The 22,674-nt window shown below is 43.4% G+C and overlaps 1 protein-coding gene across 1 annotated transcript in view; it reads left to right on the top strand.

The window, feature by feature from the left end:
* The window catches only part of LOC138279980 (cytochrome c oxidase subunit 4 isoform 1, mitochondrial-like), a 566,320-nt gene that overhangs the window by 14,704 nt on the left and 528,942 nt on the right, over positions 1-22,674 (top strand). The window contains exon 2 of the mRNA XM_069219444.1: positions 19,402-19,498. Within this exon, the coding sequence (XP_069075545.1) occupies positions 19,402-19,498 (97 nt within the window). The remainder of the gene's footprint in view (positions 1-19,401; positions 19,499-22,674) is intronic.

Genomic DNA, 22,674 nt, shown 5'->3' with positions numbered 1-22,674 from the left:
TGCCCCGCCCATCCTCCCCACTTTGTGAATTGGGTTCTCTGGCTTCAGTCTCATTTCGGGGCATTCTTTTGTTGTGTTGTTTCATTTTGGTGGTTGTTACATCATGATTATGACCACCCTTTTTGGCGTATACACTGTTTTATTGACAGTTTCTATGTGGCTCCACGTTGTTGTGCGGGTTCTAGTCACAGAAGAAACAGACGTCAGCGCGTAGGGGAGGGACTATATGGACTCTGTCGACATCATAGCCTGGGATGACATCGCTGAGGAGTTGTACGACGCCCTCTACCAACACGCAGAGGTGCTAGTGAAGAAAAGTTTCTGGATCCAGTCTGACGCCTAGGGGAGAATTCTAAGATAAGGAATCTGCGGCCAATCTGTGTCTCTACCAGATAAGACATTACTGAAGACAGGTACCTTGTTCATTAGTACCCATCTGCTGCTTGTGATGTGATGCTTTCCCACCTCCTATTGTAGCTGCTTCGACCATCCTCCCCCACACCTACCTCATGTGGCTTCCCACATTGAGCTTTTCTTAACATATTGCACAGCAGTAAGGCTGCTGTGCAACATGATACAAAACACCCGCTATGCCGCTGTCAATAATGGCTGTGTCACAGTGCTTTTTTTTTCTTAAAACTTAACTTTAAGCCATGTTGTACAGTAGCTAGCGCTACTGTGCAACGTCTAAAAAAAAGTTGTCTAAAAACATTGACAAGTCAATAGATCTCGCATAGGCGCATTATCTTGTGAGATCAGTTAAGCCTAAAACTGAATGAGCCTTTTTCTTGCAAGTGCTCTGAAACCAGATCGTGCGAGTAACGTAACTTCCATGATGAATTTTGTAGACAAGTGCATTTCTTTTCCTCAGAGCTGACTGAAGGCCAGTGGGGGAAAACCGTGATTTTGCCAACATTTTCTAATGCTGTTTACATATTGAAAGGTATGCATGACCTCTGATAGGCTCAGAAAATAGCAACAGTCTTAAAATTAGTATATAATATTTTCCTCTCAAATTGGTATGCCAAAATATGCCAGCACTTTGTGCATTCTGTTAATACTGATTTTTTCCCTATTTCCTACACAGCTTAACCCAGGCTGATTTAGGTCAATGTAAGAGAATGAATACACGTAGAAAGAGAATATAGACTCTAGTGAGAATTGCTCTTCTGGTGGTGCAAATCACATTTTGTTGCGTGTTCTTTTCCTCTGCTGGGGACTCCCAAATCTTCATGCCTATAGGGATTTAAGTGGGCGTACCGTGGCAAAGAGGAAGTGATATGACCGCTAATGCAAGCAAGAAAAACAGGGCCTGCTAAACGTCTAAAAGGCATTCATTATTTAGGTGCAGGGGCTCGTAGTCCATTGAGCCTCAGTGCCACTGCACCTGAGATATGCTTATGTGTGTGTTACACACGCAATCCTTGCCTACTTTACTGAACAGGGACAACATTTGCACGTATACAGTGTGGTCTTTTCTTGTGCAGATTATGACTTTTTTTGCAGCTTGGTGAGTAGTCCCCAGAGTCTAGGAGGTATTATGAAGCTTTCAGCAGTAGTTTTATTGGTTTCAGTAACAGTTAAAGAACTATAAGAAATGCCCAACTTATGAAGAGTAGGTGTAAAGGAGCCTTGTATTTCAAACGCTCCAACCAAGGTGGAGTGAAGGTGAGAGAAGATGAATGGGAGAAAGCTTTGATCACTCACTGTAAACTCGGCTATTCTGAATCCTACTTTTCTTGTCACAGTCCTTAACAAAACTTTTATCCTTTCCCTCTTTCTCTGAGGTACCTGACCCTTCATCTGGAAATTATATTTGTCTGTTTCCGTCAGGATGACTGTGCCTGGAAGCTGGATGGTGCTCTAGCAAAATTTCCTTTCTTTCTTTTTTTCAGTTGTTTGCTTTGTGGTGTGCAGTGGGTGAATTCTGCTTCTGCAGACCTTATTTGTTCACTTCCAATTTATGTGATATCTTTATTTGTCAGAATCGGTCTAACGATTTGGGTTCTAATGGACTGTCATTTCCTTTTAGTGCATACTGTGGCACACCTGGCATGGGGCTCCTATTCCTTGGATGTGCCATTTGGGGTTTGGTTAAAGGTCCTAGGTCCTCCCTTAATCTCATCTACTTTTATAACTGTGGCAAGGGCTCAGCAATGTAGATGTAATGTGCCTGTCTGTTCCTACTCTGTCCGCCAGGTCTCCCTCACAGAGTTTATCCATTTCTAGAGCTATTTGGAGGCAGAGGGGATGGAGTTGATGGGAAGCCCCAAGCCAGGGGGTTGTGTTTTTGTGTCACACAAAATGAGAACTGTGACATACTGCGCAAATTAAATCCCCCTAACCTGATTCTTCCTTTTTGATAATATCCCATTTTGGGGTTTGAGGATGCTGTAGTTTTTTCATCCTTCACAGGAATCAATGCTCTTTGAGGTGGATGAATCTGCGGACCCAATAAGTGGTGTGGTAGAACCATCAACAAAATTTCAATACAGCCCCAAACAATTAAAACACCATGACCAGTGTGGCCACGGAAGGAAAACTCCAAACAGGGAAAAATGTTAAAAATGCATTACAAACACAAGCTCAAAGTCCTGAAGACAATGCTTAAAATCAAATTGTAAAGATACATAATCACCAAGGGTTGCCCAAGGCTTCAACATAGATTTAGGCGAACTAACATAAATAAAACTAAGCATTCAAGAAGAATAATGCATACCATCAACAAGAATATCTGAGTTACAGAGTTGATACGTTGCACAAAGTTAATAATCATGAGTCAATTCAAATTAGTAAGGTCAATAATCTTTGGCTGGGAATAGATCAACACTACAACTAATGAAATCAGGGAAATACACGTTTGGGAAAAAAACACATGCAGTCAAAACACAAAAAGCATAAAAAGGGCAAAAATAATTTGGAAAAAGATCATCTCAGACTGCAGATTATTAACTAAGTCAGACAAAAGATAAGAAAAAAAGGGAAAGCGTCAGCATATCAGAAGCTTGGTCAAGAGTCTTCTGAAAGGGAAATTAAAAGATTTCTAAGCCTAAAAAGACATTTCAAAGGTAATGGCAGAGAGGAAGATATCTGTCCAAGGGTACAGCATTCAGGGAATCTTCAGCAGCAAAGCATTGGGATCAGCTAGCATCAGGACAGCATCTGGGGACTGCAAGGAACTGCCAGGGACTGCTCAGAACTGCTGCAATGTTCAAATGTTCATTGATATTTTAGAATTCCCAAAGCATTCTGATTTGTCTATGATATCAGCTCATGTCTCGCTGAATAGGCATCACCTAATAGAAATTAATCGTATGACTCCAAATTGAAACAGTCCATTTCCCAGGTCTGTCATGGGAGCATCTTCCATCTGTGTAACTCACGTTTGAAACTTTGAAAGTGCAATTGTATACGATACCAGTCCATGTTTCACGATGTTCTTCTGTCAAGGACACTATGTTACATTCTATTTATACTTAAACAACAGATCCTATTCCCAACTAGCTAAGCTTCTAATAAGAACATAACCAAAGAGAAAGTTCCTGTTAGAAAAGGAATCTGCATTTCTAGCACGATCACAAATTACAAGTTTCAACAGGCCTCACTCATGCTAACACAAGGAACCATAATAATGCATTTAATTAGCCCCTTTGGTGCTTTGGATGTGCTGGGCTTGCCCTCGGCCATGGTTACCGAGGACGAGCCCCGCTCGTTCTGCACCCAGCCCACACCCCCAGGGCAGGGATGGAAGGGGAATCACTTCCCCTTCCACCCTGCCCCCCCCAGGTCCCCCCAATGACGTCAGCACACAAATCGCGCAGTGACCTCATTAGGGGTCACCTCTGATCGCGCTGCAAGCTGTCTTCCAACACGATCCTGGAAGAGAAATGCAAAAGTATTTCTCTTCCGACCGGGAGGGGGGAGGGAGAGGCATCAAAGGAAAGGAAAGGTCTTTCCATTCCTTTGATATCTATCTCCACATTTCTGCTGCTTGATCACAAAGCGATCGGACAGCAGAAATGGCCACTAGACACAAGGGGTTTTATTTTTTGTGCATATATAAATAAGGGGAGCGCCCCCTTGGGCAAGGGTCACTCCCTATGGGGGCAATTTTTTAAGCCCTTTTCAGCCCCCCCCCACTGTCATTAGGCTGATCTGCCCCCATGGGGGGCAAAAACCACTAGGCACCAGGGATTTTTTTTGTGCCAATTTCACACAAGAGGAGCGACCCTTGGGGGGCAAATTAATTTTTGCCCTTGGGGCAGATCAGCCTATTTCTAATAAGCCCATCTGCCCCCTAGGTGGGAAGAAACCACTAGGCACCAGGGATTGGTGTGTGTGTATGTGTGTGTTTTGTTTGAGGGGGCAGCCCCTTGGGCAAGGGTCTCTCCCCATGGGGACACATTACTGGTGGCCATATCTGCCCCCTCCTTGGGGGCACATCAGCTTATTTTTGGAAGGCCCATATGTCCCCAAGGGGGGGCAGAAAGGCCACCAGAGACCAGGGAAGATTTTATTTTTAAAAACATTGGGTGGTGTATGGCCATACCCCCACCCCAAATAAATGAGGACAAAGTTGTTCTGCCCATCGGTGGGCAGATGGTGCAATAACTCCCAATCCACTCCCCGGGGGGCAGAAAACCTACTAGATGCCAGGGAATAAAAAAAAAAAAAATAGTGGGGTGGTGGCTCCCAACGAGTATGGGCATAGGTATGCTCCCACGCCAACTGAAGGGCGTAAGAGTCTTTTAGCTCTCCCCCACACGCTAAAACATCTTATCCCACGGCAAGCAAGAGGAAATTTGATTATTTTGTGTTTTAGTTTTACATTTGGGCCATGAGAGCGTGTCTAACTCTCAAAATCGTCCCACTTGGAATGGTGAGGGCTGTACTTTTTGGACTTTGGGACACTGCCATGTAGAAAAATCCACAAGACCTAGACACATCTGAAAACTAAACATCCGGGTGAGTCCAGGGTGGTGTGCTTCACATGCACCCCGCACCATTTTCTTACCCACAATACCCTGCAGACCTTCACCTTTGCTGGAAATCACACATTTTTGTGATGGGACATTCCGGAATCTGCAGGAATCCACAAAATTCCTACCACCCTGAATTGTCGCATTTATACCGATAAAAATTCTCCCCCACTTGTCAACCTGAACATTTGTTTTTTCAAACTGCCCTTTTAGACCCGCTTTGGTTCCCCCTTCAATTTCAACATGTTTTTGGCTCTTCCCTGTCACAGGCTCTTGGCCCACCTACACAAGTGAGGTCTCATTTTTACCAGGAGACTAAGGGGAGCATTGGGTGGTAGGAAAGTTGTCCCGGTTCGATAATCCCACGCAGAAATGTAGGAAAAATTTGATTTATTTAGCTAAATTTGAGGTTTCTGAGGATTCTGGGTAAGAAAACACCGGGGGATCCAGGCAAGTCACACCTCCCTGGACTCAAGAGACTTTGGGGACTGCTGGGTGGAAGGAAATTTGTGGCTCCTCTCAAATTCCAGAACTTCCTGTCACGAAATGTGAGGAAAAAGTGTTTTTTGTGCCAGATTTTGAGGTTTGCAAATAATTCTGGGTAACCGAACATGGTGAGAGCCCCACAAGTCACCCCATCTTGGATTTCCCTAGGTGTCTAGTTTTAAAAAATGCACAGGTTTGCTAGGCTTCCTTAGGTGCCGGCTGAGCTAGAGGCTTAAATCCACAGCTAGGCACTTTGCAAAAAACAGCTCTGTTTCCTTTGGGGAAATGTGATGTGCCCACATTGTGTATTGGGGCACTTTCTGTCACAGGCACTAGGTCTACCCACACAAGTGATGTACCATTTTTATCGGGAGACTTCGGGGAACATTGGGTGGAATGAAATTTCTGGCTCCTCTCAGATTCCAGAACTTTCTGACACCGAAATGTGAGGAAGAAGTGTTTTTTTTTGTGCCACATTTTGAGGTTTGCAAAGAATTTTGGGTAACAGAACCTGGTGAGAGCCCCACAGGTCACCCCATTCTGGATTCCCCAAGGTGTCTAGTTTTAAAAAATACACAGGTTTGGTAGGTTTCCTTAGGTGCCGGCTGAGCTAGAGGCCAAAATACAGAGCTAGCCACTTTGCAAAAAACAGCTCTGTTTTCTTTGGGAAAATATGATGTGTCCACATTGTGTTCTGGGGCATTTCCTGTCGCGGGCACTAGGCCTACCCACACAAGTGAGGTACCATTTTGTATCGGGAGACTTAGGGGACCCCTGAGTGGAGGTAAATTTGTGGCTTCTCTCAGATTCCAGAACTTTCTGTCACCGAAATGTGAGGAAAAAGTGTTTTTTTTGGCCAAACTTTTGAGGTTTCCAAAGGATTCTGGGTAACAGAACCTGGTGAGAGCTCCATAAGTCACCCTATCTTGGATTACCCTAGGTGTCTAGTTTTAAAAAAAGCACAGGCTTGGTAGGTTTCCCTAGGTGCCGGCTGAGCTAGACGTCAAACACATCAGTTTTCAATGTAAAAATGTGATGTGTCCATGTTGCGTTTCCTGTTGCAGGCATTAGGCCTACCCAAAGGTACCATTTTTATCGGGAGTCTTGGGGAAACACAGAATAGCAAACAAGTGTAATTGCCCCTCGTCTTTCTGTACATTGTTACCTTCCAAATGTAAGACAGTGTGTAAAAGAGATGTCTATTTGAGAAATGCCATGTAATTCACATGCTAGTATGGGCACCCCAGAATTCAGAGATGTGCATATAACCACTGCTTCTTAACACCTTATCTTGTGCCCATTTTGAAAATACAAAGGTTTCCTTGATACCTATTTTTCTTTCTTTATATTTCACCAAATGAATTGCTGTGTACCCAGTAGAGAATGAAAACCCGATCCAAGGTGCAGCTCCTTTATTGGCTCTGGGAACCTAGGGTTCTTGATGAACCTACAAGCCCAATATATCCCCGCAACCAGAAGAGTCCAGCAGATGTAACAGTATATTCACCTCAATTTCCAGCTGTTATTTTCTGTAGGAAAACCTTGTAGGATCTACACAAATGACCCATTGGTGAATTCAGAATGTTGTCTACTTCTAAGAAATGTTTAGCTTTCTGGGATCCAGCATTGGTTTCACACCCATTTCTGTCACTAACTGGAAGGAGGCTAAAAGCACAAACAAAAGTAAAAATCGGGTATGTCGCAGTAAAATGCCGAAATTGTGTTGAAAAATGTGGTTTTCTGATTCAAGTCTGCCTGTTCCTGAAAGCTGGGAAGAGGGTGATTTTAGCACCCTAAATGCTTTGTTGATGCCATTTTTAGGAAAAAACCCACAAGCCTTCTTCTGCAGTCCTTTATCCATTTTCGCTCTATTTTGGCTAATTTCTTGGTCTCCTCCAGGAGATCTCACAAACTCTGGATACCTCTAGAATCCCTAGGACGTTGGGAAAAAATGACACAAATTTGGCATGGGTAGCTTATGTGGACAAAAAGTTATGAGGGCTTAAGTGCGAACTGCCCCAGATAGCCAAAAAAAGGCCTGCCACCCAAGGGGGAAAAGGACTGACAGCGAAGGGGTTGATACGTTTTAGTAAAACACATGTACTATATAAACTTATAAATTCAGCATTAATAATATTTTATGAATATGAGTAATACATCTTATTTAAAACAGGAAAGCTTTGTTATTGCATTTAATTAGGGACAACAGAGAATTTCACTTCTCTCACTTTTGCACATATTTTTAAAACATTAATCATTAAACATTCAATTTTGTTTCTATATGCACTATAAGTCTAGAATCTAAATTACATTACAACATCAATGTTATTCCTCTTACATGTGATTTAATTCAAATGTCACCTAAGCCGAACTCTGAAATGCAAGTAAGTGCATATTTAAATTGCATCTTTAACATAAAACCTAAACTGTCATATTCTGATGAAAGTTGTAACACCAGGGGCTCTAATAAAGGTTAGACTACATCACAAGCAGGGGCATTATCTTTGGAATTCCTCAGGGTTGGTGCAGGGAGTGACTTCCGTACCATAAAGGTTAGTTAACCCACATCCTCCCTCTTTCTCAGGCGCTGGGGAGGTCACATGTTCTTTTACCATCTCTTTGTGGCTGCTAAAGATATGCATCTTGTCGGAAGAAAGATGTTTTCGCTCTTTCTTACATTAAAATATTCTTTGGAGTTGGTGGGGGGTACTTCAACACACTAGCTGTTCTCATGTGTTTGAATCCCTTGGCTATACAACAAGATGGATGGCTACTACACCCAGCTTGAAGGGGATTTAGCCCTGGTAATACTCCTCCTCTTTAAGAAAGTGACAAGGAAGAGTTCTGAAGTGCTAGTTAGCTGTACTGAGAAGAAAGCAGGGTTCTCTATAGACATCCGCTTAAGATGCTGCTAGACAAACTCAGTAAACAGTTCCAAGCTGTGGGTTATGTATAGAGCTTTCGTGTAAGGCATAGGCTAAAGAAATATGTAAGTAAAACATGAGCATTTAAAGAATTTTTGGAGTCAGACTGAACGTAAAAGTTAGCAAACGCCTCTCCCCTTTGGTCATGTATTAATGGACTAATTATTACACAGGCTTTAAATGGCAAGCACAACTAGGTGACCTGAGGAGATCCGAGCAGTGGCAGGTGTTCACATAAGCATATGTAAGGGAGGTCCAGAGATCTGAAATGCATAACCTCTGAAAGTGTCCTCGCCCTCGCCAGCTCCCTGAGTTCACTTCCTAGGTACACTTGTTTAGTGTCTCGTGCGTCTTTATATAGTACACAAATATGCACTCGCCCATCCCTGGGGCTTTTGTGAATTTGGAGTCTTAGGCCAGCGTTAGTGAAGGGTGCCAGTGGGCAGAACTACGCACAGAAGTAGACCAGAGCAGTGCATGTTTCCTTTCAGACCATGCCTATGGGCATCAGCCCTGCTCCAGGAACTGACAGTTCAAGCTGTGCCTTATGAGTGTCGTCACACGACAGACATTAGACAGAGATGACCGTGTGCCTGTTTGCTCAAGCATGCTAAAATGTGCCTTTGTCAGCAAATGTATTGCTCTTTTGCATCCTTAGACCCTTATAAATAAAGCTACAGGGGCAGATGTTGATGAAAGATGGCAACATCTCAATTTTTTTTGCCGTTTCTGTCATTCGCAGGCAGCTTCATATTACAGAAGGAGCAGTTTGTTCCCTTCTGTAATATCCAGTGCATGGATGAAAATCCCCCTGGTGATTAAAATAGAAGAGCTTCCTGACTGTTTGAATTGTTCCCCATGTAAAGAAGGATGCTCTGTTATCCTAGATTATGTCCCGTTACAGGGCATACTGTCTATAACACCTACTCGAGAATTGCAGTATATAGTTCACCCAGATGATGGGAATGGTAAGCAGGGTCATCATCACAGATTTAGATAACACACAGCAGGGGACGGAATGACACCACCTGCCTGCCTGTCACTATTACACCCAAGACATTATGTTAGATGCAGTCCTCAGCATTTCTACTCATGATTAATCAAGTGTGTAACACTCAGTGGTAAAACAACAAGTGCTGAATATTCGTGGATGCGTGTTTCATGCTAGCTGGCAGTCATCAGCAAGGAGCAATCTGCTGGCAAAACTCTTTCAGTATATCAGGTGCCATTACACTCCATGTTCACAGGTGCATCCCCAGGACTTGTCAAACCAACATTCTGCAGAAAATGTATACAGTGGGTTATGAGAGCACACTGCTTTCCTGCCTGAAAGGTCCACTTATTACATTCCAGTAGAAGCTGCACTCAATAGTATTTCCACTCACAATTAATCAAGTACTTGTCAGGCAGCTTTGGCAAGTGCTGCATGTCCTTGGCCACATGCATCATACTAGTTGGCTTTCACCAGCAAGGAGCAATCAGTTTGTTTTGTGGTTCTCTACCCATCCAAGCTCATAGGTGCATCCCCAGGGCTCGTCAACCCAACATGTGGGAGTCAATGTAAATAGTGGAATTAATTAAAACACTGGGAGGGAAACACTTCATTAACTGTGAGCATGAACACCATTGAGGATTGCACCTACCAGGATGCAGTTGGTGGACTGGTGTATGTACACACTGTGCTCCTCTCACCACTGTTTAACTTTCTAGATTTAGTTAGCATGTGGCCAGGGCTATGCTGGCTGATTTGAGCTGATGCACCGAGCCTGCAACCTCTGGTCCTTCTCAAGGGCAAGAGTGGGCTCCTATAAACCCTCAGAGAGCAGTCTAACAGTCGGATTATCTAGGAAAAAAGTAATTGAAAATGCCTAGTTTTCTTGTATGTTGATAAAAAAATATACATTTTTATAGTCTAACAGTACAACTGTTTTCAGCAATGGGAAATGGGAAGGCTTGAGTACATAGAAAATAATATGATTTGCCCAGGATCACACAATATGGCTGAGTTAAGATATTGGTAATACCAGCCCAGATCAATTATTTTCCCTACACACATTTTTCAGTCTCTAGTTTTTGGAAGAATGCCAGCACTCTTAAAAAATCAGGCCTCATTTCAATCAGGGATTTTAGTTGACAGGGCGTAGGAAAGTAACCTCTTTCTTGGTATAGTTAGCCCCATTTTCTGCCTGTTGTCAGTGTGTTTGACTGTGTTTACTGGGGTCCTGCTAACCAGGATGGACCCCGGTGATTATGCTGTCTCCCTTCTAACTTGATTACTTGTACCATTTTCACCCAACATTTGGCATACTGGTGCCCCCATGTAAGTCCCTAGTATATGGTACCCAGGTACCCAGGGCAATGGAGTACCAGGGGATCCCCATGGGCTGCAGCCTGTATTATGCCACCCATGGGTAGCCCATGCAAAGTGTATCTGCAGGCCTGCCATTGCAGCCTGCGTGAAAGGGTGCATGCACTCTTTTTACTACAGGTCACTGCACCAGGTCACTGTAAGTCACCTCTGTGGCAGGCCCTCCTAGCCCAGAGGGCAGGGTACACGTACCTGTGTGTGAGGGCACCCCTGCACTAGCAGAGGTGCCCCCACTAACTCCAGCCCTATTTTACTGAATGTCTTGAGTGCGGGGATGCCATTTTATGCATGTACTAGACATAGGTCACTATTTATGTCCAGCCACATAATGGTAACACTGAACCTAGACATGTTTGGTATCAAAAATGTTTGAATCATATCCCAATACTGTTGCCAGTATTGGAAGTATGATTCCATGCACTCTCTGGGCTCCTTAGAGGATCCCCAGCATTGCTCCTAACTGCCTTCTGGGGTTTTCCGGCAGCCCAAGATGCTGCCACCCCACGGACAGGTTTTTGCCCTCCTTCTGCTTCAACAGCTCAAGCCCAGGAAGGCTGAACAAAGGATTTTTTTTTGGGAGAGGTGGGTGTGACACCCTCTCCCTTTAGAAATAGGTGTTACATGGCTTGGGAGGTATAGGCTCACCAAACCACTGGTATGTTTTGAAGAGCACATTTGGTGCCCTCTGTGCATAAACCAGTCTACACTGGTTCAAGGACCACCAGCCCCACATCTGGTGCGAAACTGGACAATGGAAAGGGGAGAGACCACACCCCTGTCCATCACCACCACCCCAGTGGTGGTGCCCTGAGCTCCTCCAGATGGTCCCTGAGTTCTGCAATCTTTAATCCAAGATTGGCAGGGACCTTTGGGAGCATCTGAGTGGCCAGGTCAGGCAGGTGATGTCAGAGTCCCCTCTTGATATGTGCTCACCTGTCTAGGAGACCAATCCCCCTTTCAGGGCTATTTAGGGTCTCACTTTTGGGTGGGTCCTCAGATTCAGCTTGCAAGATTCCAGCAGGACTCCTCTGCAACCTCTACTTCGACTTCTAGCCACTGGAACTGCAATAGAACCCTCCAGGAACCGACAATCTGCATCCACGACGAAGACTCTGCTTGCAACATTGTTTCCACTGCACCTTCCAGCTTCTGCACCATTTCCCTGTCTATGCATCCTCTGATGGCAGCCAGTCTTCAGTCTGCATGAGAAGGAAGGAGGAATCTCCCTTGGAGTGAAGGAGTCACTCCCCTGCATCTGCAGGCACCAACTGCAACGACGACCGGCTGCGTGGATCTACTCTCATCCTGAACTGCATGGATCCTGTATCATGGGTGGTGGTCCAGAGTAGTCCTCTTGGTCCTCTTTGCCAGCTGTCCAATTTTGGAGGAGGTAAGCCTTTGCCTTCCGATGCAGGACAGTACCCCATGAACTGCCTCTCTTGCAGCTACCACAGCTTGTTGGCGTCTTCTCCAAGGGATCTTCAGGCTCCGTGTAGCCCCAGGCCCCTGCACTCATTCCTGCGACACGCAGCCATCTGCATGCTTCTCCTGCAGCGTGGAACCCTTCTCAAGTTGTGCTGTGTGGGCTCCTCTGTGGCTCTTTGTTCCTCATCCAATGGGTTTCCTGTAGAGGCTGCCTCTTCTTCTGTGAACTCTCTGCCTTGCTGAGTGACCTCCTACGACTCCCCCCATAGGTTGAGTCCTCCTGGACCTTGCTGGTTTCCGACAGCTCCACTTTTTTCTTCACCACGACTTCTGCCTTTGTCAAGGCTTGTTGGTGGCTTTTCCACACCACTGACTGACTGCAATCTTCTATCTGGGGTGGGACGTCAACTGCAACCTCCAGGAACTCTTCACCTGCTCTAGGGCTGCATTCCTTTTTTTTTTAAACATCTTTTTTTTATTGTTTTCTGCACATCAAACGTTAGCATCTACAGTTTGTTACAAAACTTTAGGATTAATTCGACATAGCATATAACATGATTAACAATAACGATACCAATAACAACACAGGTCTTGTCTCCATCTATCTAGCATATTTTACATCTTACAGTTAAATCACTTGATCCCTCCATTATCATTCTAGTTCTAGTTCTAGGCGGGTGGCGTATATTTTCTTATTTATACATGTTTTCCTCAGTTGCGTCGGGGGGCCCGGGATAGGTGTCACGTACTTATTTTGTGTCTGTTTATTCCGCTAATACATGTTGTGGCCCTGTGGAATATTTTTGTTTCATGTGTATTTATGTATTGTTTCATGTCTTATGTACTATTCCGAATCTTTGTATATTTTCATGGTGGGCGCTCATCGTTTTTTACCTCCAAGTTGGCCACAAATGTTTCCCAGTCCTCAGACCCGGTGTGTTTCTGGCCTCCATCGGACATCGTACGTAGTGCTTGATACTCTGCGTGTCCCCAGCGCAGTGTCAGGGCATGCCATGTCTTCAAATTCGGTGGTTTAGAGGCTTTCCAATTCATAGCAATTAACCTTTTATACATTACAAAAGCTAGATCTGCAAACCTGTGTATGTGTTTATGTTTTTTGTCTCTCTTCCTGACCCCGAGCAGACAGGAGCTAGGATCTAATGTAAATATAAGGTCTGTAATCTCTGATATGTCAGACGCTACTGTTTGCCATTCCGAATCCAGGGAGCCCCACTCCCAAACCATGTGGTAGAAATTAGCTGATGGGGAGCCGCATCGGGGGCACCGGAAGTCCGTCTTGGGGAACATGCGTTTCAGCCGTGCAGGTGCGAGATATGTTTGATGTGTATAATTGAATTGAGTGTATCTAAACCGGGATTTCTTGACACAGTCAGAGCCTGAGCCCACTCTTCGACCGATAGTTGGTTCGGTAGTACACTGTTCCATCAACTTCTGGCATTTTCTAGTCCGTTAATGGGGAATGTATTTAAGGCTTTGTATGTGTTTGTTATAGCTTTATTCTGGTTGTCATATGTAAGCATGTGGTGTAATATAAGGGATGTGGTGGGTTCACGATCCCCCGACAGCCATGCCTTTTTAATTAAGTGGCAGTTAGAGTAATATGCTATAAAGTGGCCTATTCCTACTGAAGTGAGTTCTCTCATAGCTTCAAAAGTCATTAGCTTTCCGTCCTCAAAACAGTCACCCACTGTTAAAATGCCTGCTACGACCAAAGCACAGTGGAGAACATGCCCGTTGTGTTCCCCTTCCTTGGGATTTGCCCCAAAGGGATAAGGGGGGAATATGGTTTTCCTTTTGGGCCCTTTTGTACGTATTTTGCCCAACATTCGTGTGCGGCTATCATTAATACATTTTTGGTTGCCCCTTTCGTCTGGGCATTAAATAGCCACTCCAGCAGTGATTTGCCATGCAGCTGCTTCAGGATGCATGTGGTTTCAGCCGAGTCAGGTCTGTGTATCCAGTTTAGGATCCACTGTAGTTGCGCTGAGGCAAAATACAGTTCAAAGTTTGGGGCTCCCAGTCCCCCTCATTTAATGTGTGGTGAGGGCCACTCCTCTAGGGCTGCATTCCTAATCGTCTTTGTCCTACTGTCGACCAACTCCTGCAACCACAGCTGGGCGTGTAGTAGCTCCTGCTCCCCCTGTAGCCTTCTGCGACTTCTGGACCTGGGCCCCTTCTTCCACAGGTCTTCCTGTTCAGGAATCCACCACGGGTTTCTTGCAGTCTTGTCTGGGTGTTGCATTTTCTTCTTTTCCTTCCTTTTGGAGGGTTTGGAGAAAATCCAGTAACTTTCTCCTTTTGTCCTGGTCGCTAGGGGGCACTGAGGCACTTACCGTTGGGGTTTCCTAGAACCCCTAGCTCCCCTCTACACATTTCACTTACCTAGGTGGGGGGTTCTGCATTCGCATTCCATTTTTTTAGATTATGGTTTGGGCTCCCTCTAGGGTCACTATTGCCTATTTGCTATTGCACTGTTTTCTATTGCTATTTATGCCTAATCCTGATTACTGGTGTACATATCTAGTGTGTTATTTACCTCCTATTGGAGGGTTGCCTCTCTAGTACTTTTTGGTAATAGTGTCACTAAAATAAAGTACCTTTATATTTATAACCCTGAGGCCCTCATTATGATACTGGCTGTAAAAACTGCCTACTGCCATGGCGACGGCTGCCAAAAGACCATTGCTTTGGCTACCAGCTGTCTGCTGTATTATGACCACAGCCGGATTTCTGCCAGAACAATCTCACTGAAGGCTTGAGAAAGCACAGAGGGAAAGAAATGTCTTGTTTAAGAATGTAGTGCTGATCTAGGTAAAGAACAGCTAGATAGGGAAAATAAAACAAGGCCGAAAATGTGGCTACTGTTAAATTACTATAACAAAGCTAAAATAAAACATATCTAGGTTAAGTGCACAGCGGCAGGGCTGGTTTACTAAAATAACTATAGCTAAAATTGCTACACAACAGTAGTTTTGCATTATCCACCAAGGATCTGGATTACTCTTCATATAGGCAAGATTTGAAGAGGTAAGTCTTTAGACCTTTCCTGAAGAACAAGCTACTGTGGCTTCATCTTAGGTCAAGAGTTAGGAAGTTTAAGAAATTGGATGCTGCTCGAGAGAAGGTTTGCTACAGATATAAGGCGGACTTGAATTTAGGTGTGTCTAATGTTAAGGAGGCCTTGTTGTTTGAGAGTCTTATGCCTCCAGAACGTGTGAGGTTAGATAGATAGAAAGGTCTGTGGTAGTGTAAGGCTTTGAATGTGATGCATCTCATCTTGAACTTGAGCCATGCTTCGCGTGGAAGCCAGTGGAGTGCTTTCAAAATCAGATAAATCTTTTCTTTCTCTGAAATTAGTCTAGCAGTGGAGTGGAAGATGGCTTTGAGCTTAGCCAAAGTAGATGAATTGCACTGAGCTAGTCTGAGCTCCAGCAAAGATAGTTTTGAAATCAGAGTAGGGGCAATTTAGAAGGAGGTTTAGCGGGGAGATTAAAAGAAATTCTGTTTTCACTGGGTTCAGTGTCAAGCAATGTGAGTCTATCCATATCTGTATTATTTCCAAACCATTTTATAGGGTGTGTAAGTCTTGAACTGAGTATAGCTGTGTGTTTTAAGTGTACTGGGGAAACTTTCTGGGAGTGTTATTTAGAAGCATTTCCACAGGTTCCACATACAGTGTGGAGCCCTGTGGGGTGCCACAGGTCATACTTTTCTTTGCTGAAGTGTAATTCCCCAATTTTACAAGTTGGGAAACACCATTCAGGAAAGAGCGGAACCTACTTGGTACTGTTCTTCTGTGGCTCATTCCAAGCTCCCAGGTCTTTAGTAGGAATGCATCATCTGCTGTGTCAAAGGCCCCTGACAGATCCAGGAGGACCAAAAGGCATACTTCACCTTGATTGAGGATGCAATACAAGTCATCTAGGGTTTCAAGGTGGCTGTTTCGGTGCTGTAATGCTCTCTGAATCCAGACTGACATTGTAGAGTAAGTTATTGTGGTCATGTCTGTTTAGTCTCAGTGTGGCATGTTTTTCAATGACCTTTCCTAGCTACAGGAGGTTGCTGATGGTTCTAAAATGAGGTTTTTGGGGTCAACACTATGGCGCAGATTTATGGAAAGTGGCGCTGCACCGAGCGCAGCACCACTTTCCCTGCACCCCTTAGCGCCCCCTACCACCACCATGTGTGCGCTGTATTTAAAATAAAATGTTGGCGCTACTCATGCAAAGTACATATGGGCCCATTCTAAAGAATGGAAGCACACTTTTAACGCCTGCTCTGAGCAGGTGTTAAAAGTGCCATAAAAAATGCCACACCATTTTTTTTGCTCCCCTAACAGGGGAACGCCCCCTTTGCATACATTATGCCTGGCGCAGCCATAATGTAGCGCAAAGGGTTCCACAGTGGTGCAATGCATACATTGCACCACTCTGTAAATGCAGCGTGGGATTTCAGCCTCGTTGGGCCACATTAACGTAAAACATAATGAATAATGTGGTGCAAGGTGGCGCTAGGGGACTATAAATATGCCCCTAATTTTCCTGAATATGGATAATATCTGACTCAGTTTTAAGTTGCTGAGGAACATACCTTTGGATAGAGATGTGTTGATTAGCGCAAGCCACATAGATTCAAATATATTGCAGTTCTCTTTGATTATCTTGGCTGAAATTGCATCTCTAAATTTTGGGGTAGGTCACAATTCTTTTATTATTTTGGAGAGGTCTTCAGCTGTTGTAATGACTCCCATGTGTTGGCTATTTTGGGAGTAAAGATAGACCGTGGGGAAGAGGTACTGAAGAGGTCAGACTTCAGTTTGGCAATTTTGCTGTTGAAGAATGAGAATTGGAAACTGCCAAATCTTTAAAACATTTTAGAACTTTTAGGTGGTTTTGAAGGTTTCTTATTCATGCTGGTGGTGAGTTCCAGAGCTAGTCCTTCTGTGTTGCAAAATATGTACCACCTTTGCATGCCTTTCTGAACCTAGGTGGTTGAGGACTAGGAGTTTAGAACATGCTGCAGCTTTTAGGCAGATTTCTATGGGGTTGGTCCCTTTCTTTAATGACACAGATATATGAAAATTATGTAGAATACTTCCTCGGATGCTTCCACTGCTTTTAAAGTGTTAGCTCACGCAATTCCCTTCTATTCTGCTAGAGCAGGTGTTTTAATAAAAATTATTAATGAGTGTTTATGTATTTTGAATAATAAGTTTGTGTAGAAACTAAAATAATGTAAATAAATAATTCACACATTTGAAAATGTGATCATGAAGAATGTCCACCAATGTTAATGAAGTGTAATAATAAGTGATTAAATATTATGAAATGTTGAATATACGTTAGACTAATGTAGCAATATGCCATATTAAGGGTTATGAATTAAGCTTTATTAATTGTAGGCCTAAACTTAGCTAGTGTATTGGCCTACTTGCCAGGCCTCATGTAAAAGCTGTATTTCTTAGCGTTTAATAAAAATGCTGACTGAGTGAGTTTAACTGTGAATCTCTATTGTATTGTTTAAATGTGCTCATAAGGGAAGCTTTTCCTGTGAACCGACTGCTAGGAGATGAAGTTCTTGCTAATGCAACATTTTATGAGTAATGTGTGTGAGACTGACTTTCCCAGGACAAGAATAATGAAGATACTGACTAGAGTAGAAGCTGCAACATTATAGTTACCTGACAAGCTGGATGACGAGGACTTCGTAAGATGAACCAATCAACAATATGAGAATGTAGAAATATTAGAATTCATAGATTTGGGATATTAGTTTTATTGGACAGAGTCGGATCATATGATTAACTGACCAATGGGGATTTTGGGGATAGTTTCAACAGTTTTGACTTAACGAGAGTACATAAGACGTTCATTCATTCTGAGACATTCTGCCCTTGCCTTCATGCAGACATGTTGTCCATATTTTTCCTGACCAAGAGGTTACTACCTTTTTATGCGTCTTGATAGAAACGTGCTTAACTTTAATGCTTAGAGAATTTTCCCTTTTAAATTCTGATGCTGAATCCTGATGCCTTGCTGATCGACTGATGTCCTGAGGATGAAGACTGATTCTGCTTTACTGATCCACCCTGAGGATAGGTATATCCAGACTGTGATTACTATGCATACTTGTTTTTTCTTTCTAGGTTCCAACTGCGCTGATTGTCTATGGCTCTACCATAGTTAGCTGTTTTTCCAAATTGGTGTTACTAAATTGTTTTGTGTGAAGCAGAACATGCTGATGCTAATCTGATATTAGTCAAGCATTCTCACTAATGACTTAAGATAACAGGGACTAATGGCTTGATGAATTTTTCTGCTGAATTTCATGTATGTTATAACGTTGACGCAGTCGACTTTGCTATTGATTTGTACCATAACCATAAAATGTGTTGTAGTTCAAGCTTTGTTTAGACTGCGTTTCTTCCGCCGCTTTGGACAAACAGTGTTGTTTCTGTATGTGTTTCATCTGAATTTGAGATTAATTTACATGACCTTGGCATTGTTAATATAGGTAAATGAAAATGTTAAACTTTCACTAAAGGTGTGTGGTTATTCATGACTGAAAGGTCATGATGCATGACAATTACTGACTCCATTGATTATTGATGTTATTGATTACTAATTGATTATTGACTATTGTGTATTGATTATTGATTATGTACTAGATCTATGGTAAGAACATCTCAATTACAAATCGAAAGGTTCATCAACCTTTTTGCGCCCCCTTGTAAGTTTACCTATTAAGGTCAGACCCACTAACAATTCTCTTTTCAGATTCACCCTGCTCTGTGCATTCAACTTGTTTTTTCTCACACTTTAAAGTATTCTAATTCATTTATACATAATATTTGCACATACTTCCATTTGTTCTGCAGTCTGCCACCTATTAGTCCACTGCCTTTTTACCTAAGACCACCCAGTAGCCTTGGTTCTTAGTCCAATTTATAAAACTTTTTTAAAAACTACAAACATATTTGTAGTTAACAGGCTAGTTTTAACTGGTTCCCTGCTGTGTTGCCTCGGAGTATTCCAGTTCTAAGTGCTCTCTACGAGGTAACCGAAGCGTTTAGGTATGTTTGCATTTGACAAAAAGTGATATAATGTTGTAGTTGGGAGGGAGGGCGTGTCCTCTGCCTTCTTGGCTCCATATGCACGAGACCATTCCATTTTATCTCTTCCTCTTTTGCCTCTTACAGATGTCTCTCTCTCTTGCTGCCACCATTCGAGCAGTCAGGCTGCTGACCTGGCGAGGGCTGTCTACCACCAGCCTTGTGCGTAGCTCCAAAGAACACGGTAAGGAACTAGAGGCTGCTGTCAATGGGAGGGTCTTAAAATGCTTAGGAGCAGTGGCGCAGCATAAAATGGCGCCACCCACCATGAACATGTGGTTAGATGTCCCTCACCTTTCAGCTGGGAGTAACTGCTCACCTTCAAGGATTGGCCACTCAGTACGACCTCCTCACATGTGCACAGTGGCCCTGGGCCGTGAAGGTTTACAGGGGGCCATGGTGGACCCCTCCTAAGCATCCGTGCAGAGAAGAGGAGGTTTCACATAGTTCAGGCTGTCTTATGGGTCTCCAGAAAAACGGCACAACCTACAACATTTTAACAGTACCTTCGATTGCAGCTTTTTTCCCCCTTCTTCCTATTTCTCTTTTTGGTGGACAGTGAAGTGGAGGGGTCTGTACAATAGTCCTTTGAAATGCAAATCGACTTATTGAGCGGAGATGACTGACGAAATTTGGCAAAATTAAAGGTGTCAGCTGTGTGGTACTCTTTCCGCTAAGCCGGGGTACTTCGGTATCTGTACAAAAGAAAGCTCAGTGGCTTAAATGGGATAAGTGAGCTAAGAGTGCAAGCTGCTGAGTAAATGCTTGAATCTCACAGTGCCCTCTTATAATGTATTCTGAGATTCACAAACGCTAACAATTGGCTAATGATACTGATTATTTACATTGCTTTACAGACTATACCAATTTTATGCTATGTTGTTGTAAATTTCTACTAAATACTACCTCCTTCAGATTCCCTACTATTTTAGGTTTCTGTTAACTGCAGTCTATAGTCCTATATTCTTTAAATAGTATTTCTAAATTGCATCTGGTGGTGCCATGATGGCTGCACCTTAGGAAATACTAGAGCATTAGTCTGGAAATGACGCTGCAAAACCATAAAGACGCAATGAGTGCTGAAGATATCACTTTCTTCTTTCTGCATCCCGCAGCTGTGGGTTCCATAGGTAACTGCTTCTTTTTTTCGTGGCATTTTCTTCATTTTTTCTTTCGAGATTTTTTGTTAGATTTGTCATTTTATGAAAGCCAATTATCTCTTCCCCAAAGATATTTAGGGGCATGTTTATACTGTGTTTGCATCAAATTAGCGTAATTCTTTTACTCTAATTCGGTGCAAAATGAACTCCATATTTATTCTTTGGCTCTAGAGCCGTCTAGAGCCAAGTTTATGGAGTTAAAGTGATTTTTTGGACGTGGAAACCTACCTTGCCTTAATGAGATGTAAGGTAGGCGTTCCCGTGCAAAAAATGCCTCTATGGCCTTAACACCATATTTATACTCACGTGCAAAAATGGTGCACAGGAGGGAGGAGGGGCAAAAAATGGGGCAAAGCTTGCTTTGCCCCATTTTTTAATGCCTGGGTCAGGGCAGGCGTTAGAAGACCTGTGGGCCTATTTCCACGGAGAAACACCATGGAATAAGATCAGAGGTGCCCTCCCCAGGCCCCAGGGACACCCCAACCCACACCAGAGGGACAGCGGAGGATGGGGGACCACATCCCAGGTAAGTACAGGTAAGTATTTTATTTTATATATTAAAGTGCCTTAGGGGGCCCTGAAATGGGCCCCCATACATGGCACAGGGTTCAATGGCCATGCCCAGGGGATCCTGGTCCCTTGTGCTGGCCATTGGGTTGTGGGCATGACTCCTGTCTTTTCTAAGACAGGAACCAAGTGGTTTGGATGGTTTTGCGTCAGAAAATGACTCCAGGCAGGTTAGAGTAATTTTTGTTTACTCTAACTTGCCTAACATCATTTTTTGGTGCAAAACCCCCTTCTTATATACCACCAGCCCCACCTGACTGAGGTCATTTTTTTTTTACACTAGCCAGCCCTTTGCACCGGCTTGCACCATTCCATAAATATGGTGCCCGGCTGGTGCACAGAAATGGTGCAATCCGGTGCTAAACCTTTTGGTACAAAACTGCGTTAGTGCAGTTTTTCCTCAAAAAGTATAAATCAGGGCCTCAGTTTCAAACCTAGAAACAGATCAAGTCCAAGAAACAGATATTAATGTCCAACCATCATTTAAAGAGCATGTGGTGTCTCGAAGTCCAACACTATTCTGACTTGGGTAAAGAATATTTTCTGATGTCCCATAAGGCAAGATGAGCCATTGGTAGATAACCTCAAAAATACAACATATATGTTCTGTATGGTATTGGAGGCTTTAAAAGGTGGAAAGATGCAGTCCACACAAGGAGGTAATGATGATGATGGTAATAACAGTGAGGCTGACCGTGCCTTGACTTGGACATTGATCTATACCTGTATTTCCAGAAATTTAATTGGATACCTTCCTGGCGATGTTCCCTCTTATTTGTTGTCCCTCTGTGTGCCAGTGTCTGGTCTCTGTGCACTGCAGCCAAAACCATGTGCATCAGGGTCAAGTACAGCTCACCAAGGAAGTAAGCTACCAAAATCAGCAGTATTTGCCACATCAAGGATTTGTTTTCCAATGAACACCAAAAGATGTATTGTGACTCACATTTAGCTCCATGTAATAGATCACTGACCATGATCGCTGCAAAACGTTCACCATGGTGGGCCGACGGGTATGTAGGCAACAGATCTGCATGATCACAGTTAGAGGTAGCCTAGCCCTGTCATTGTGGTATAATAATGGAAAAACATTCAAGACAGACAGGCTGGTGAAAAACACTAATAATATTTAAATCAGAGCTCTTTTGTCTGGAAAAACTGTTCAACGACGCTACTCAATAAGCCAGTTGATAATCTGTAGGACTTCAGAATCACAAGTATGAAATCCAATATTTGGCCATCACCATAGAATCATACTTTTGGCACCCTTAACCAGTGGCCTTTTATCTAGTAGCCCTTTGCATTCTGTCATGTAGTTTTGTTTTTACCATTGAAGTATACATTTAAACGTAGCATACGTTGCTCCAATAACATGGGTGTTGGAAAGCAGAAATGAGCTGCATCTGCAGGGCTGAGAATGAAGTGTTCATATTGGAGTACCACAGGGAAGTTTCCTTTTTATTCCAAAGGTGTTGGTGGTGCAAAGCGAAACAACACATAAAGTGAGTCTCTCCTCCAATAGCAAAGAGGCCAAGGATTGGATGACTAGGTGTTTTTGACTAATTGATGGGCACTGTGAGAAACTCCACCTGGTTTCAGCCTCAACTCCAAAGCTCTGAATTGTGGGCTTTTATGA

This window comes from Pleurodeles waltl, chromosome 2_2 (assembly GCF_031143425.1).
Source record: "Pleurodeles waltl isolate 20211129_DDA chromosome 2_2, aPleWal1.hap1.20221129, whole genome shotgun sequence".
NCBI classification, from domain to species: Eukaryota; Metazoa; Chordata; class Amphibia; order Caudata; family Salamandridae; genus Pleurodeles; species Pleurodeles waltl.
This window is presented reverse-complemented; position numbering and strand designations above follow the sequence as displayed.